The following is a 19,708-nucleotide window of genomic DNA, read 5'->3' on the forward strand; positions in this document are numbered from 1 at the left end:
TTCTATACATCTGCAACATCAGACCCCAACTCTTATACTCTATGCCCCGTCCTATAAAGGCAAGCATGCCATATGCCTTCTTCACCACCTTCTCCACCTGTGACGTCACCTTCAAAGATCTGTGGACTTGCACACCCAGGTCCCTCTGCGTCTCTACACCCTTTATGGTTCTTCCATTTATCGTGTAGCTCCTCCTTACATTATTCCCACCAAAATGCATCACTTCGCATTTATCAGGATTGAACTCCATCTGCCATTTCCTTGCCCAAATTTCCAGCCTATCTATATCCTTCTGTAGCCTCTGACAATGTTCCTCACTATCTGCAAGTCCTGCCAGTTTTGTGTCGTCCGCAAACTTACTGATCACCCCAGTTACTCCTTCTTCCAGATCATTTATATAAATCAGTGGTAGAGACAGCCAATGTTTAGTTTGGTGAATGGCCAGCTGATCCAGTGGGCTCCTTTTCCATGGATGAGCTTCTTCAGTGTTTTTGAAGCTGCAGACAATCCAGCAAGATGAGCGGATTCCATCACACTGCTGACTTGTGCCTTGGAGATGGTGGGAAAAATTTGGGAGACAGGAGGCGAGTTCCTCATCTCCGAATTCCCAGACTGTGATCTATCCTTGGAGCCATAGTGTTTACAGTTCAGTGTCTGTTCAATGGTCCCAGTGCGCCCCCACCACTCAGGATGTTGATGGTCGAGGATTCAGCGATGGTGCTGCCATTCAATGTAAAGGGAATATGGTTAGATTCCCGTCTGTTGGAGATGGTCCTTGCCTGGCATTTGTGCAGTGAAACATTACTTGCCATTTATCAGGTTAAGCCTGAAAGTTCTTCAGAGCTTAAGACGCTAGCTCTGTCGAAGAGTCATCCAGATTCGAAGGGTTAGCTGTTCTCTCTCCACAGAAGCTGTCAGACATGCTGAGCCTTTTCAGCATTTTCTGTTTTGTTCAGGTCTTGCTGTTTATGGACATGGACTGCTTCAGTCTCTGAGGAATTGTGAACAGTACTGAGCATTGTGCAATCATTAGTGAGCATCCTCACTTCTGACATTATAATGGAAGGCAGGACATTGATAAAGCAATTGAAGGTGGTTGGGATTTGGACATCACCCTCAGGAACTCCTGCAGTGATGTTCATGAGGCACTGGAAGGATGACACTTTTCTGACGTTCAAGAGCAGACCGATGGAGCAGCAATTCATCAGATTGGATTTGCCCTGTTTTTTTCCACATTGTCCGGTAGATCCAGTGTTGTAGCTGTACTGGAACAGCTTGGCCAGGGGAATGGCTAGTTATGGAGCACAATTCTTCAGTACCATTGCTGGGGTACAGCCAGGCTGACAGAGTTTGCAGTATGCAGTGCCTTCAGTCATTTCTTTACCTCACATGCAGTGAATCCAATGGTCATCTGTCATGTTGGGGACCTCAGGAGGAGGCCGAGATTAATCATTCTACTCAGCACTTCTGGCTGAAGATGGCACTGATGCTCTGGGTTCCCTCATCAGTAATGATGGAATTCTTGTAGCATGTTTATAGAATCATAGAATTCCCACAGTGTAGAAGGAGGCCCTTTGGCCCATCGAGTCCTCACCAATTCTTTGAAAGAATATCATATCCAGGCCCTATCTCTGTAACTCCACATATATGGCCCACTAATCCCCGTAACCTACACACCCTGAGATACCAAGGGACAACTTAGCATAGCCAATCAACCGAACCTGCACATCTTTGGACTGTGGGAGAAAATTGGAGCACCCAGAGGAAACCCACACAGACACTGGGAGAACGTGCAAACTCTACACATAAAGTCACCCAAGGCCGGAATTGAACCCTGGTCCCTGGCGCTGTGAGGCAGCAGTGCTGACCACTGTGCCACCTTGTTGCCTAATGTAACCGGCATGTCCAACATTTTGTGGCATGTCTAACACTATTTATGACTGGATATGGCAAGACAGCAGATCTCTGATCTGATCCATTGGTTTTGGTGTGATTGAGCTCGGTCTATCATATGCTGCGTCCGCTCTGTGGTCTGGTGGCCGTGTGCTGGAGCTTCACATCTCATCTTTAGATAAACCCAAGTCTCATTTGGTCGTACATGTAAAGAAAATTAGTCGTAGTAACACAGTACTGGTTGCTGGGGAAAGCCACTGTCAGCTTCCGATAAATGAAAAGGTACAGTTCACCTCTCCTGCCTGTTTCCTGTCACTCAGATAACTTCATATCCAGGCTGCCTTTGTCTCTTTTATTTCATGGTCTCCAACTTTGCTCCCAAGCTTATTTTGTGTCTACTAATAGCGGGTAGTGTTTTTAATAACACGAATACTGATAGCAATGGTATATTTAGTATCATTATTTGTGTTCTTAAAAACAATGTCCATTATTGATAGGGACATCATTCAGACTATTCTGCACTGTGATTATTGCCATTGCCAGCTGAGCTGTGCCTTGAACTGCTGGGCTGTGAGCTCTGGAATTCTCTTCATAACCCTCCCCACCTCCATCTCTGCATTCTCTTTTCAGATGCTCCTTAAGCTCCGTTTAACGTAAATTTGAGAGTGGATCCCTCGGGATAAAACTCATCAGAATTCAATGTAGTTTGTAATCTGCCTTACCGATATACAGCAGTTTTCTACATTTAATCAAACTGAGAAGCCGACAGACATAAACATCTATAATCTGAATGACAAATTAAACTAAATTGAACATGCGACCAGCCATATCTGGGAATTCTATAAACATTTAATTGTTTTGTCCATCTTTTTTATTCTCATGAATGGATTTGAGAATAATTATAAATGATTAGTTAATTCTTTCACTCCTGAATCTCGCAGTTTATTGTAACTCAGGTTCAGACACATCACTGACTGGTTTGTACTGAGAGCAGAGGTGAGAATATCTGAGGCTGTTACTCTCCAAACTGGAGATCAGAGAGAGAAAGATTTCAGGAATCAGAGCGAATCCGTGGTGTTTAACACGAATACTGACAGGAATGATGTGGAATGGTTATTAATGACACGATTACAGACACTGATAATAATTTACAGTGTCAGACCATCCACTGATTATTAACACAATCTCACACAGTCTGATACTTACTCCAGTTTCTGTATTTTACATTCTGGATTCCTCAGAGCCGCAGACAATAGTTTCACTCCTGAATCTCCCACTTCATTGCGATACAGACTAAATGGAGAAAGTGAGAAACACATTAAATTCAGATTAATGTTCAGCAGAAAAAATAGCTGGATCTATTTTTGTGTCAGAAACTTAGCACGAGTGGTGACCTGATTCAAGTTACGATATTATATCTCATCCAAGTTGATCTTTCTCTACACCCCAGCTGTGACTGTAACACTGCATTCTGGACTCTTTCCTTTCCTTCCCTATGTACGGTATGCTTTGGCACTAATAAATGTGACAATATTAAATTAGATAATATCAAACCCTTTCTGTTGAATGGAAAAGGCAATAGTCAGCATTGAAAAATGATGAACAATTAACTCTTATACACCTCTCAAAATGTATATTTTGTTTAATTGTCCATGGGATATGGGTGTCGCTGGCTAGACCAGCATTTATTTCCCACTGCTAATGGCCCCTAGAGGAGGTGATGCCCACATCCTGTGAACAAGCAAGTAACGTTTAAACATGTCCCACATTCTGGTCTCATTTCCTGATCATCAGAATTACCCTCCTGAATCTCACTGACCCTGCTAAGATTCCAAAAATTCAAATCATTTCTGCTGTTACACAAATCCAGGATTTTCTGAGAATTGTACATTTTACTGAGGGTTAAATGATAAAGCTGTGAGAGTGGATCGCTCGGGATTCCCCGTGCTTCTTAACTATTGACATTGTATCATCTGTATAATATCTCAGGGCAAGTTAAAGTGTGAAACTGTGCTAACTGTTGCTTTAAGGTCCATCCCCTAAATTTTATACAACAAGGAAAGAATATTCTCCCATTAGAAAGTTGAAATATTTCTGTTTAATTCGTTTATAGGGGAGGGGTGTCTCCCGCTACATTCCACAGTAAACAGGCTCTACATTTTCCGCAGGTCTGGCTCGTGTTCTATCTCCGGGAATTACCATGAGTTCTTACTTCCAGTCGATCCTCACATTGAATCATAGAAACCCTACAGTGCAGAAGGAGGCCATTCGGCCCATCGAGTCTGCACCGACCACAATCCCACCCAGGCCCTACCCCCACATATTTACCTGCTAATCCCTCTAATCTACGCATCTCAGGACTCTAAGGGGCAATTTTTAAACTGGCCAATCAACCTAACCCGCACATCTTTGGACCGTGGGAGGAAACCGGAGCACCCGGAGGAAACCCACGCAGACACGAGGAGAATGTGCAAACTCCGCACAGACAGTGACCCGAGCCGGGAATCGAACCCGGGACCCTGGAGCTGTGAAGCAGCAGTGCTAACCACTGTGCTACTGTGCCACCCAGGGAAAGGGTTATCCGCAAACCCGGTTTCATATCACTGACAGTTTGACTGGAGATTTTCCAGCAGCAGGTTTCCTCATTCAGGAAATTCTGGTTTCCTCGGCTCAGATGTAAGCTCTGCAGTCCTGCCACATTTAGCTGTGAATGGTAGTGGATGATGAAACAACAGAAGGAGGAGGCTCCACAAATATCCCATCCTCATGACGGAGACGACTAATACATCAGTGCAAAAGATATGGCTCAAATATTAGTAACTAACTTCAGTGGCTAAACCGTTCAGAGGTCCCCAGCATCACAGATATTTATCAGAGAATTCGATTCACTCCACATGATGTCAAGAAATAGCTAAAGATAATGGATACTGCAAAGACCACAGATCTTGACAATATTCCAGTAACTGTACTGAAGACTACTGCTCCAGAAGCTGCTCTGTTCCTCGCCAAGCTGTTCCAGTAGAGCTACAACACTGATGTTTACCTAAAATAGTGGGAAATTGCCCAGATATGACCGTAAACAAAAAGGAAAGAACAAATCCAATCTGTCCATTTACCACCCCATCAGTCTCCTCTCAATCACCAACAGAGGAAGGCGTCATCGAGACTATCAAGCAGCATTTAATTAGCAATGACCTGCTCGCTGACTCTGAGCTTGTGCTTACTCAGGGTCACTCAGTCCCCTACCTCATTACAGCCTTGATGTAAACACGGACAGCAGAGCTGAACTCAGGATGTGAGATGAGAGTGTCTGCCCTTGACATCATGGCAGCATATGACCACATGTAGCAAAAAGGAGCCAGAGAAAAACTGAAGTCAATGGAAATGAGAGAAAAAAAAACTATCTGCCGGTTGGAGCAACACCAGCACAAAGGAAGTTAGTTATGGTTGTTGGACCATGTGCATGATGCAGTGCAACAACTCACCATGGCTCGTTACACAGCACTGCCCAGTCTGTGATTTCTATCCCTGGAAGGACAAGGGCAGCAGATGAATGGAAACATCACCACCTGGAAGTTTCCTTCCAAGATACACACCATCCTGACTTGGAAATATATCACCGTTCCTTCACAGTGACTGGGTCAAAATCCTGGAACTCTCTTTCTCACAGCACTGTGGGTGCACCTACACCACAGGAGTCACTAAATGCAATTCCAGTGATATAATTGTGAGCATAGTTGCTTTCCAAGCAGTTGATAGGGGTTTAATTCCCAGATATCTCTGTTTGTTGGAGTGTGTGAAGAGAGGGTCATCTCATCTCCAGGAAATGACAGCAGGAAGTTCTCAGGAGAGTGCCCTCGTCCCAACCATCTTCAGCTACTTCATCAATTAAATTTCATCCATCATAAAGTCAGAAGTGGAGATGTTTGCTGATGTCTGTACAACGTTCAGCACCATTCTCGACTCCGCAAGACAGTGATGCAGGACCTGTCCATATTTAGCAAGGCTTGAACAATAGTCAAGGAAGGCTGACAAGTGCCAGGCGATGACCATCTCCACCAAGAATGAATACAATCAACTCTCCCTTCACATTCAATGGGATTATCATCACCTGAATCCTGACTATCAGCACCTTCGATGCTACCATTGGCCAGAAACAGACTTGACATATCATTACTGTGGATTTTAGAGAAGATTAAAGGCCAGGAACTCTGCGCAGAGTAACTCACCTCCTGACTTCCAAATACATTTCCACCATCGACAAGACACATGTCAGGAATTTAATTAAATACCATCCACTTGTCTGCATGAGTGCAGCTCAAGATTCAGGAAGCTCGCCACCATCCAGGATAACTCTGCTTGTTGACTGGTGCTCCACGTTCAACATTCATTCCATCCACCACAGAGGTACAGAGCGAGCAGTGTGTACCATCTACAAGATGCAGTGCAACAACTCCCAATGGCTCGTTACACAGCACCTTCCAATCTTGTGATTTCTATCCCTAAGGACAAGGGCAGCAGATGAATGGAAACATCATCACCTGGAAGTTTCCTTCCAAGATACACACCATCCTGACTTGGAAATATAGCACCGTTCCTTCACAGTGACTGGGCCAACATTCTGGAACTCTCTTTCTCACAGCTCTGTGGGAGCACCTACACCACAGGAGTCACTAAATGCAATGACAGTGATATAATAATGAGCATAGTTGCTTTCCAAGCAGTTGATACGGGTTTAATTCCCAGCTATCTCAGTTTGTTGGAGTGGATGAAGAGAGGGCCAGGAGGCAGTAACCACAACCGAAAAGACTGGGTCAATCCAATTTAGTCAAGTCTGCGGCTCCAGCCTGGAGCAGTAGTGTTAAACTTAGCTGAGGGTCCGAGGGTCAGTTGATCATTCAGCTACTCTGAGCCGGCCCATGCTGAGTTCAAAAGGGAAATGGTGAATCTAATAGCGACAGAGGAAACTAAATTCATTGGTTGGTAAAAAGAAATGCCATTGGCGACTGGCTTTATATTGCTGTGAATTGGAGGAAGCAACAGAAAGGTTCAATGATGGTTCTGCTGTTGATGTGGTGGACATGGAGATTCAAAAATCATCTGATGCAGTGACACAACAGACTTGTGGCATAAGCTCATAAAATAACTGAGAAAGTCGCAACGTGGATACAAAATTGGATGAACAATGAATAATGGATATTTTTCAGGCTGGAGGATGTCGGTAGTGGAGAACCCGAGAGGTCAGTATTGGGATCCTTGCTTTTCCCTGATATATATGAATGATCTAGGTATTTGCAGTATAGAGGAAAATTTCAAAGTTTGTTGATCACAGAAACCTTTGAGGCATCGGATACTGTGAGGAGGGGAGCTTGGGACTGAAAAACGGACAATAGTGGAGTGTACAGATAGGTGGCAGATTAAGTTCAATGCAGAGACGGGTGAGGTGATACTTTCAGGAAACATGCACATGAGGAAGGAATATAAAATAATCGGTAGAATAGTTAACAGAGTGCAGGAGCAGGGGGACTGGACGTATATGCACATTGATCATTGCCGTTAGCAGGGCAAGTGTAGGGAGCAGTTAATAAAGAATACAGCATCTTGGGCTTTACTGCTGTGAAATAGTTTATGTTTGTAGGCATCAGATAATAATTCATGAGTTTAAGTTGAATTTGTGTTTCTGTGCTTGTGTGTTAAGAAAGAGCCAAAACTTTAATTTCACTTCGTGTTAAACAAAGCTGCCTGCCTGCGGGTTTTTTGTGTCCCTGCATTTTAATTTAAGGTTTACGACATTGTCAGAGTTATAGAGGTTAAAAAAATGATTGCTTATATTCAGAAGTCCACAATGAATGATAGAAACACTGAGTTTCAGTTGCAACCAGTTAACCCAAGAAGCGAGATGGAGTTCACAGAGGCTGCCAGGAGAGGCAGGGCAATGCAGGGACTCAGAAAGCAGGACCCACAAGATAAATCACCGTCAGAAACCAAGGAGGAAAAGAGGAGTGCCAGGAAGACAGAAGTCAAAGAGACAAAAAAACCTGAATCTGAACAAGCGACTGCTCCCTGAAGTTAAAGAGAGGAGCAGAGAGAGGTTCCCAGTTAAAGACAGAGCTGCGAGATGCAGACATTGTAAAGTTTGCTCACGAGAATCCAGATATCTGATATATTCCTAAAGTTGGTGACACCTTCATACAGACTATGAGGCGCTGGTGTCTGTTGGCACGGCTGAGTATGGAGGAATAATGAAAGGAAACATTGAAATATTGGACAGGGATCCTTGGTGAAGGCACCTGACAGAAAGCATTGAAAAGATTCCAAAAGCTGCTTTTTGTTTCTCGAGTGGAGCTTCTGGAGCGGAAGCATCAGTCCCAGTGAGACGGGTTTTCTCACATTGTTACAAACATTTGGGGGGATTTGAAGAAGAATCCACTGAAGTTACTTTGGGTGGCATCTGTCACTGAGTTTCAGAGAGTGGTGTATCTGAACCACAGGTGGATTGTTGGTTTACATTAACTGTGTACTTACTGGGAACATTAAAGCATAAGATCTATTTTGTAACTCGTGTCATCCTTACAGATCTGCAGACATCTGTGAAGTTAGATGGGGTGGTGCATTGTAGTTATTTTTTTAACAAAGGTTTTATTCTTTTGTTAAAAGTAAATCGACGACCTTGTTATTCTGTTCATCTACATTTCTAAATAATAAAACAATAAATAAAAGTTATGATTTACTGAGCTGGGTTTCTGCTCGTCGACCTGACTGTCCAGAAATCAGCTGGGATCATAACATTGTCAATAGGGGCATAGAGTACAAGAGCAAGGAGGCTGTGCTGAACCTGCAAAAGACATCAGTTAGATCTCAGTTCAGCGCGTCATACTTTAGGAAGGCTTAGAACACATTGGAGAGAGCACTGAACATGTTTAAAAGATTGGCTACAGGGATGTGAAACTTCAGACACGAGGATCGATAGGAGAAGTCGTTCACCTTGGAAGGAAGAAAGCTGAGGGGACATTTGATAGAAATGTTCAAAATAGTGATGGTGCTGGAAAGAACAGGTAGCAAATCAAAATGTTGCTGCTCGGACAAGGATCAACAACAAGATTTAAAGTGATTTGCAAAAGATGCAAATACACAGTGTGAATAAAGCTATTTTTTTTTAAACACAGCGAGTGATTCAGGTTTTATGAGGCTGCAGTCAGAACCATGGAACAGAAACAGCGTGGGCTGCTGTAACCTAAGGGAGGTTTCTTTTCACAACTGCACACTGTGAGGTTTAATACAAGACTGAACCTCCACTGCGACCCTGACTGATGTTACCAGTTATCACATGACTTATAAAAGGACACTGTCCCGATAAAACACACACCAACTATAATACATAACAGAGGCAGCGTGCAGGAAAATAATCCTGACAATAATTAGCCACAAACTGTCAGCTGTACCGAACACAAGAGAAACAAATTTCCTTCCAGCATCATACATAATCAGATGGTTTCTGTTGGGAGAGTGAAATATCCTTTTTTAAAATTTGTAACGAGGCCTTTACACCTCTAATTATTTAAAATTTATCCCAATAATGCTTTTATTCACTCAAGGAACGTGATCATCGCTGGTTTTGCCAACATTTATTGCCGATGCCTATTTGCCCACGAGAATCTGCCTTCTTGAACCGCTGTAGTTTTATCAGAGAATTCAAAATTTATTACAGGTTCAGAAGGAGGCCAATCGGCCCATCATGTCTGCATCTGCTCTCAAATGAGCTTTATGACTTTGTACCATTCTCCCGCGCTTTCTCCGTGACCATTGGACATTGCTTCCCTCTTGACTTCCTCAACTGAACATGTCTCTGTTTTATTTGGAACAAAGGAAATGGCTTCTCAGCAATGAAAATATCCGCTCTGAGACCAAACAGTTACCTCAATTCCTGACATTTGTGCAGAACGGGTCCCAGCCGCTGGAGCCCTTCACACTGAATGTAGCATTCCAATAGATCGAGGTGTTTTATTGTATCACAGAGTCCAATGACATGAGACAGGACCGCACAGTCAATCGGGGTCAGTCGCAATCCGCTAAATGAAAGTGTTTCCATAGATCCCACTGTGTTCCGAGCCAGTGCTTTATTCTGAGACTCAAACAGGTAGTGGAATGTGTTCAGGAGCTTCCTCTTCCCAGTTCCAGTCTGAGAGTCTCCAATCTGCCCTTCAACCTTCTCCTTCACCCAGTCAATCACTCGGCAGGTTGTTTGATGAAGAAACGGACCCAGAAACTCCTCCAGGGGTCGAGCTGACTGTGGGGAGGAGAGACCAGCAACAAAACGGAGAAATATCTCAAATCGCCCATCTTCCTCACTGTGGGCTTCACTGAGGAGTTTCCCGATCTCCCCGGGATCTGGAGTCAGGAATTGTGAGAGTGCAGCTGCAAACTCTTGGATGGTGAGGTGTGGGAATGTGTAAACCACACTCTGGGCAGATTCATCTTTCTCCAAAAGTTCCACCAGGAATCCAGACAGGAACTGGGAAGGTTCCAGCTTGTACTTGATCAAATCTCCATCTCTAAACACAATCTTCTTCTCGGAGACTCCTGTGTGGGCCATCTCACCAAGCTTCAGTAACACATCACGGAGGTTTTCAATCTCTCGGCCATGGTTTTTCAGAATGTTGTAAATATAGTAGGAATATAATTGGGTGATGGTCTTGGGAACTTGCTGCCGTTTCCTGTCTCTTTGTGTAAAGAAGGGACCCAGTGACAGACCGAGGATCCAGCAGTAGGAAGGGTTGTAACACATGGTGTACAGGATCTCGTTCTCCTCCACGTGTTTGAAAACAGCTGCTGCCACCGTCTGATCTTCAAAAAACTTGTTGAAATATCCCTTCCGTTCATCACCAACAAATCCCAGGATTTCAGCCCAGACACTGATGTCAGCCTTTTCCAATAAATGTAATGCAGTGGGGCGGCTGGTCACTAACACTGAACATCCTGGGAGCAGCTTGTGCTGTATTAAACTGTACACAATGTCAGACACTTCACACCAGCATTCGGGATCTGTGCACATGTACTGAGGTTCTGTATTTCTCCGATTGTCAGCAAAATCAATACTGTCCTTGAATTCATCCAAACCATCGAATATAAACAGCAATGCCTCTGGGTTCTTCCAGAGCTCTCCCAGAATATTCCCAAAGTAAGGATACTGATCCAATATCAGATTCCTCAGATTTATTCTACTGTTAATAGTGTTCAAATCCCGGAATTTAAAATTGAAAACAAATTGAAAGTGTGGGTATATTTTCCCAGTGGCCCAGTCATAAACAATCTTTTGTACCATTGTTGTTTTTCCAATTCCCGGCACTCCGCTCACTGCTGCTGAATTCCCAGATTTGAATTTTCTCTGGGAAAAGCTGCTCTGGAACAATTGATCAGTTCGGATTTTTTCCAGTTCTTTCCGGAGATCTTTCTCTCTCCACTCTTCATGGTCTCGGCCTCTTGCCAGCAGTTCATGTTCGACAAGTGTCCGATCTCGAACAGTAGAAATAACCGTGAGCTCAGCGTATCGACCAACCAGCTGGAAAATCTTAACCTTCTCCTTTATGAGGATAGTGTTCACTCTCAGTGTTTCAGTTTGTACCCGGAGTGTCTCCTTGTGTTTCTGTTGGAGATCTTCAATAAGAATGGAGAGAAAGTTAGTTCTATTGGCATTTTACAAACATCCCGGTAAAATTGACCAATCCATTAAATATTGCAGGCATTAGTTCAGTTCCAACATCGATTTTTGTACAACTGGCTTTGACAACTAATGGCCCATGGGCCAAATTCAGCCACTGAACTGTTTGTATTCAGCCTAATAAATATGGCTGGACAGCTCAGCTCTGCAGAAGTCAAATCTGATCCAAACACCGGTCTCCCTTTCTGCCTCTGCAGATCTGCAGAGTTTCTCCACAATTTTCTCTTTTTATGTCATTTGTCCTGTAACAGAATTAGACCACAAATAAAGAAAATATGGGAGAAAGGAGGCTGTGATTGGACAAGCGGCAAAGTGTTGAAAACCCCACTTTTCTATTTCAATTTGAATCTTACAGAGCTCGTATCACGACAGCGAATAGCAGAGTTCAGGTCAGGGCAGAGAAAGGGCGAGAATCCTGAGGAACAATTATTGCACGTGAGTGGGGTGTTTGTGTGTGCAAATATATGTGTGAGTGAGTGCACAGAGAGAGAGAGATGGAGAAAGACAGAAGCAGAGTGTGTGCGAGAGAGTGTGTGTGAGATTATGTGAGAGTGACAGAGAAGGAGAACAACTGACAGAGAGCGTGTGGGGGGGAACATGAGAGTGAAAAATTCCCTGAGACTGTGGGTGTTAAACAGAATGCGATAATAACAGAGGAAAGGTTGAGGGATAAAGGTTGTGAGACTGTGTTAGGGAGAATGACAGAGGAAGCGATGAAGAGGGAGATAGTGTGCGTGAGGAAAGGCGAGAGGATAATATTGTGAGACTGAGTAGGTGAGAGTGAGAATGTCGATATAAGATAAAGAGAGAAAATGTGAGAGCAAAACAGAGTTATCGATGTGTGTTTGAGAAACACACAGCGTGTATGGAAGAGAGTGCGTGTGAGAGGAAGAATGAGGGTGTTGTGGGTGTACATAAGAAAGAGATTGAGAGAGTATGTGAGAAATATGTGAGAGGAAGACCATGCGAGAGATTATGTGACAGAGAATCTGTGTGTGACTGAGTGACGATGAGTCTGAGAATGTGTGTATGAGTGCGTGTGTGTGAGTCTCTGTGAGGGATAGAGTGTGAGAGTGTGTGCGCGAGTGACAGTGAGTATGAGAATGTGTATGTGAGAACATGTGTATAACTGTGTATGTGGGACAGCGTGTATGTGTGTGAGAGAGAGTGTATTGTGACAGAAATTGTGCAAGAGAGTTTGTGCGAGAGGGTCCATTGGAGAGGTTTTTTAAAATCATTTACTGGGATCCAGATGTCACTGGCTAGGGGAGCATATATTGTCCGTCGCCGATTGCCTTTGCGATTGTGGCGATGAGCTGCCTTCTTGTTCTTATTGGGTGAGATTCGAATTGTGTTCTGTCCCAAATGGGAGACTGGCTCTCAGCATCATCAAACCCCTGCTCCAATATAAGCAAATCACTGAGCAATCGTGTTACTGAATCTGGGCTGCTGGACATATGGAAGCGTCTGCACCCGAGTAACAGAGACTTTGTATTTTATTCCAAAACTCACTGCTGTCACTCTCGCATTGACTATTTATTTACAATTGAGTCAGAGTCTCATAGAATCATTGACAGTGACATTCTCGCTATAACTCTCTCTGATCATAAGTCCATAGACTTGTGACCTGGGTCAAAAATCTACTGCAAAGAGATGGCGTTTGAATGCATCTTTCTTAAATGATGATGAGAAAATAATTACAACGTTGTCTATAACTTAATACTGTCTCTGACCCGATGAAACAGCGTAAAGGAACATTTAAGGGGCCGCATCATATCATTTACTTGTTCCAAAAAGGAAGAAGAATAAATTAAAGTGATCAAATGCAAAAAGGTAATTCATAATTTAGAACAGCAACACAATAAGCAGCACTCATTAGCTTTGATGGTCACCCTCACAAAGGCACGCCGAGCTCTCGATACTTGACTTTCAGAACACGTTGAAGGGTGTTTATGAGTTGCAAAACAGAGACATTACGAGCATGTTAACAAGGCGAGCCTTGATAGTGGGGAAGGAAGCCACCAGGTCCATCGAGTCTGTACCGACTTTCCAACAGAACATCCCACCCAAGCACTTTCCCGTAACTCCACATATTTACCCCCGCTAATCCCCCTAAATGCTTTAGTTAACTGAGGATTTGAACTATTTAAAGAATAAACTTGAAAAAACAAACTTGACAACGGTTCAGTGAAGTTCAGGCATTCGAAGCATTTCTGGACTATGGTGGAAAATACACAGAACAAGAAAATGAGGTTCTGGTCATTTAGAGTTGCTGAAGTGAAAAAATATAAAGCACAACAGACGAAAGATGATTGGGAAAAACAGGAATGCAGTGTGAAGGTTGTGATGCGATCAGCCATGGACTTGTTCATAAGAACATAAGAACATATGAAATAGGAGCAGGAGTAGGCCATCTAGCCCCTCGAGCCTGCCCCGCCATTCAATAAGATCATGGCTGATCTGACGTGGATCTGTACCACTTACCCGCCTGATCCCTATAACCCCTAATTCCCTTACCGATCAGGAATCCATCTATCCGTGATTTAAACATATTCAACGAGGTAGCCTCCACCACTTCAGTGGGCAGAGAATTCCAGAGATTCACCACCCTCTGAGAGAAGAAGTTCCTCCTCAACTCTGTCCTAAACTGACTCCCCTTTATTTTGAGGCTGTGCCCTCTCGTTCTAGTTTCCTTTCTAAGTGGAAAGAATCTCTCCATCTCTACCCTATCCAGCCCCTTCATTATCTTATAGGTCTCTATAAGATCCCCCCTCAGCCTTCTAAATTCCAACGAATACAAACCCAATCTGCTCAGTCTCTCCTCACAATCAACACCCCTCATCTCTGGTATCAACCTGGTGAACCTTCTCTGCACTCCCTCCAAGGCCAAAAGGGGACCAATACTGCACACAGTATTCCAGCTGCGGCCTCACCAATGCCCTGTACAGATGCAGCAAGACATCTCTGCTTTTATATTCTATTCCCCTTGCGATATAGGCCAACATCCCATTTGCCTTCTTGATCAATGGTGGAGCAGTTTAGAGGGACCGAGGGGTCAACATTTGCTCCTAATGTGTATGGTCGTATGAATTGCAAACTTGAACCTGTGCAGAACAGATGAGGATGGACGACAAATTCAAACAATATTTAACCCTGATTCCGAGACTTCGATTTGCTGATTCCCAAATTCTGACAACTAATTATTCAGACTCTGAGCAGTGAAATTATTAGTTTGCAATCTTCACTGTCATCACTTACCTTTTAGGTTACTGGGTACTTCCGATAATCCTTGTGGGATGTTCATGTGAACAAATGCATCAGGACCTGATTAAAGGAATTACAATCATGAAATCAGCTATGTGCAATATCAGAACAATCTGCAATGGTTAATTCACTGCGCGATTTTACTGTACCAAGTGTCGGTAATTCTCTCAGTATTTTCTCCAACTTTGGTAACCCACGGTGCATTTCCACAAAGGATTCCCACATCACCCTGAGAGCCCGAGGGCCTTTCTCTATCACCAGATTTAGGAGAAGTTTGGAACAGTCCGCGAGGTTCCCACTGTCTGCGATTTCCTTTACTTTCTGTAAAGAATAATAAGGAGCGTATTGGAAAACAGAGTGAAAGGTAAGCACTGGGAATGAGAAGGAAAGGATCTGTTCAGGGATTTCCCAGGTGTTTTGAGGACAGGAGGCAGTCCCTGGACTGGGTCCTGATCCCTTCTCTTCGTTCCTTAATTTAAACGACATATAAATAAACCAATTTTTAATTTAAAATAATTTTCAAAGAGTGAGAAATCCCAGAGAACCAGCAATAATTTCAATGGGATTAATTTCATCTGAACTTCCGTGCCCAACATGACATCAGATTGCTGTTAGACTATAGGATCCACTTTTTTATGATGTTGTGGCAGTGTATCATGTAAATGGTAAACACCGCTGCCATGTGTGTCGATAGTGGAGGGTGTGAATGCTGATGTTGGTGAGATGGGGTGTCAATCAGGTGGCTGTTTTGTCCGGGATGCTGTCGAGCGTCTTGAAAGTTGTTGGAACTGCGCACATCCAGGAAACTGGAGACGATTCCATCACACTCTGACTGTGCCTTTTAGACGATGAAGAGGTCTTGGGGAGTGAGGAAGTGAGTCACACTCCACAGAATCTGACCTGCTCTCGTCACCAGTATTTTGTGCCTGGTACAATTCAGTTTCAGGTCAGCTGCACCCCCCCAGCATCGTGATAGTGGGGGATTCAATGATTGTAATGAAATTCAATCGCCAAGGAGGGAGGGGTGGAATCTCTTTTGATGGCATTTGTAATTGCCTGGCATTTTTGTAGCGCGAACGTTACTTGGCATATCGCAGCCCAGGCCTGACTGGTGTCCAGGTTTTCTTGCATATGTGCACTAATTGCTTCAGCATCTGTGGAGTTGCAAATTGTGCTGAAAACAGTGCAATCGTCAGCAAACACCCCACATCTGAGATTAAGTTAGAAGTACGATCACTGATACGTCTTTCTCCTGCCAGAATATTGCCATGGCCCAAAGCATTTACAGTTTACATTTACTTTGGTTATTTCATGATATCATTTGGAGTGAACTGAATTAGCTAAGGACTGACATCTGTGATGACAGGGACCTCAATAGACAGTCACAATAGATCATCTACTGGCTCCTAAAACAGAAAAGGCTCGAAAATCTCAGCAGGTCCGACAGCATCTGTGGGGAGAGAATAGAGACAAAGTTTCGTGCCCAGATAATCCTTCGTCAGAGCTCTGATGAAGGGTCATCCAGACTCGAAACGTTGGCTCTATTCTCTCCTCACAGGTGCTGTCAGACCTGCTGAGATTTTCCGGGGTGTTCTGTTTTTGTTTCACATTGCAGCATCCGCACTATTTTGCTTTCATTCTTTCTTTCACCTCCGGCGTTCTTCTGGCTAATAATATTTGCCAATGTTTCAGCTTTGTCTTTTGTACTGGAATGTTCAGACATACTGAAACATATTTAATTTAGGACGTGGATATTTGGGGCGCCTAATACTCCAGATGGTTAGTTAATAATTCACACCAGCCATGGACGAATCCGGCAGGGATGCAGAGCTTTGGATCCGATTCATTAGATTTCGGGTCACTTCCCTCATGCTTGTTCTGCTGTTTGCTATAAAAGCATTCCCGCCTTGAACCTTCACCAGTTTGACACCTGTTGTTGAGGTACCCCCGGCGCTATCAATGGCATCCCCTCCTGCACTGTTCATTCACTCGGACTGATACACTGGCAATAGCAGAGCAGATGATATGCTGGGCCGTGAAGGTCGAATACAATTCTGCCGCTCCTACTGATTGATCACACTGTCTAATGGCTGCGCAGTTTCGACTCAACTGATCTGTACAAAACCTATCACATTTAACTCGTTGGTAAATCCACACAACACCTGACGGTAAGTCAGGACTTTGCCTCCTAATGGAAAGTTGGTTGGTCACTCCGACAACTTTGACCATGTGCATCTGGAACAGACAGCCTGATCAGGAGGAGGTCAAATAAGTTAAACCTTTTGTTGATTCACTCACCGCCTGCCGCAGACCCAGTGCAGCAGCTATGCCCTTTAGGACGTTGCTCGCTCGTTCAATGGTGGCGCTACTGAGCATGACTTGTTGATGGATATTTCAGTCCCCACCCAGAGTATATTTCCTGCCCTTGCCATCCTCAGTGCTTCCTCCAAACACTGTGTCACATGGAGGAGCAGTTGTTCATCAGATAGTGGGCATTGTAGGCTGAAACCAGCAGGCAATTTCATTGCCACGCTTCCAACCGGATTATGAGACTTCAGGGAGTTCAGACTCAATGTTGAGGAAATCCAGGGCAATCCGCTCCCCACTGGATGTCTTGTGGGTCTTTCCTGTCAGCGGGACAGGTCATACCCAACAATGATGATGGTTGTATTTGGGACATTGTCTGCAAGTATGATGTTAAGAGGTTCATTGTTTCAGGGTACTGGTTGACTAGTCAGTGGGATAGCTTTCCCAATCTTAGCACTGGCCCCACATGATGAAATTTGTAGGGTCGACAGGGTTGGGAATGTAATTGTAATTTCCGGGTGAATCATTCGGTTTCAATACTTTTAGACTTTGCAGCCATTTAATAAAACTGAGTTGCCTGTTAGACCTTTCTAGACGTAATCACACTGTTTTAGAGCTGGGGTCACACGTAGTCCAAACAAGGACAGCAGATCTCAGTCTACCATCGACATTATTGATTGGTATGGGTTTTTACATGAATGGATAATGTTTTCATGGTCAGCATTACCGAAACTAGATTTCAATTCAAGATGTATTAGTTGATTTTCATTTCCAAAATCTTCCATACTGGTGATTTGAAAGCATGTGCCCACAGTATTAGTTCTGTTAAGGGAGTGTTAGTGATTTGCTGCAGTGCATCTTTTACGAGGTGCACATGCTGACATTGTGACGTGGGAGGAAATATTTTTAAGAACAAATTCCATGCAAATCAAGTGCGTAGCTTCATTCTCGATGGTGTCGAGCTGCTTAGATAATGTTAGACACAATAATCCATGATTGTGGAGTGTATTCCGTCACGTTGCCCATTTTTGTCTTGTGGATTATTCGCAGACTTTGGGAATTCAGGAAGTGAGCCTTGCAGCAAATTCCCAGCCTCTGACTCTTCTCGTTAAGGTTGTGTTCAATTGTAACCCTCATGGTTGTTGAAGTGGGTTTCCGCAATGGTAATGTGACTTAGTGTCAAACAGGGATGGAGTTGTGTGGCAGGAATATCACTGACCATTTACTAGACTGGATATTGTTCAGTTCCTGATATCTGAGGAGTTACACATTAAGTTGTACATTTTAACATCAACACTAAAACACCTCCACTTCTGACCAATTGATAGCAGATAGGTCATGAAACAGCTGGATATATTTTCAGAGAACACAGGACGTTGAGGAACTCAAGTATGAGGGCCATGGGTCTGCTAGGATTGACCTCGAACAATCACAACTATCATTGTGCTAGGTATGACTGCAGCCATTGCAGAGATTTAGCGCAGTTCCCATTCATTTCTATCGCCTGAGCATTCCATGACAGAGTTCAATCAAATAATGTTGTGATGTGAGAGGCAGACACTCGTGTTGGTCCATGAATGGACCAAGGGTTTAATGAGATCAGGAGGCAAGTGATACTGGCAGTACCTAAAAGGAACTTCAATTATCATGTTATTAAATGCTTAAAGTGTATTTATCTATGTTACGAAGAGGCTTGCATTAAGAATGCAATGTAGTGACCGAGGAAATCCCGTCGTTGTCACGCTCCAGCGCCTGTTCAGGTACATTGAAGGAGAATTTCGCATGGTCAATGCACCTAACTATCACGTCTTTCAGACTGTCGGAGGAAAGCTAAACACCCGACGGAAATGCACACAAAAACTCGGCAGCACGGTTCCAAAGTAGTTAGCAGTGCTGCCTCATAGCGCCAGGGACCTGGGTTCAATTCCCGACTTGGGTCACTGTGTGTAATCTGCACAGTCTCCCCGTGTCTGCGTGCGTTTCTTCCGGGTGCTCTGGTTAGGTGCATTGGCCATGCTAAATTCACCCTCAGTGTTCCCGAAAAGGCGCTGGAGTATGGCAACTAGGGGATATTCACAGTCACATCTTTGCAGTGTTAATACAAGCTTACTTTTCACAATAATGAATAAACTTTAAAACGTGGAGAACATGCAGACACCACGTAGAAAATGACTCAAACCAGGAATCGAACCCGGGTTCCCAGCGCGATGAGGCAGTAATGCCAACCACTGTGCCACTTTGCCGTCCCAAACTGCAAAGTATCTGCAACTTTAAGTCACTGGTAATTACTCATTTTATCTCTGCCACTTAGTGGGAGGAGGCTTGTGGGGTGCAAATTTTCCATATGGATTTGTCCTGTTTTGGGCAAATGGGATAGACATTTTCTACACGTTGTTGGGTAGATGCCAGCATTGTAGCTGGACTGGAACAGTTGTCTTTTTAGGAGAGCAGCAAGAGAGACCATAGCTTCTTACTGTTCAGCAAATTATTCTTCCTCTAATTTAATCAGGTCTGCGAAGTGAAAAT

At 43.8% G+C, this 19,708-nt stretch overlaps 1 protein-coding gene across 2 annotated transcripts in view; it reads right to left on the minus strand.

The window, feature by feature from the left end:
- The window catches only part of LOC144485335 (NACHT, LRR and PYD domains-containing protein 3-like), a 71,324-nt gene that overhangs the window by 31,905 nt on the left and 19,711 nt on the right, over nt 1-19,708 (minus strand). For both annotated transcript variants that reach the window (XM_078203527.1, XM_078203528.1), the window contains exons 5-8: nt 15,025-15,196; nt 14,870-14,935; nt 9,810-11,547; nt 3,100-3,186 (exon numbers count right to left, since the gene is read on the minus strand). In XM_078203527.1, the coding sequence (XP_078059653.1) occupies nt 3,100-3,186; nt 9,810-11,547; nt 14,870-14,935; nt 15,025-15,196 (2,063 nt within the window). The remainder of the gene's footprint in view (nt 1-3,099; nt 3,187-9,809; nt 11,548-14,869; nt 14,936-15,024; nt 15,197-19,708) is intronic.

Source organism: Mustelus asterias, unplaced genomic scaffold (genome assembly GCF_964213995.1).
Source record: "Mustelus asterias unplaced genomic scaffold, sMusAst1.hap1.1 HAP1_SCAFFOLD_185, whole genome shotgun sequence".
NCBI classification, from domain to species: domain Eukaryota; kingdom Metazoa; phylum Chordata; class Chondrichthyes; order Carcharhiniformes; family Triakidae; genus Mustelus; species Mustelus asterias.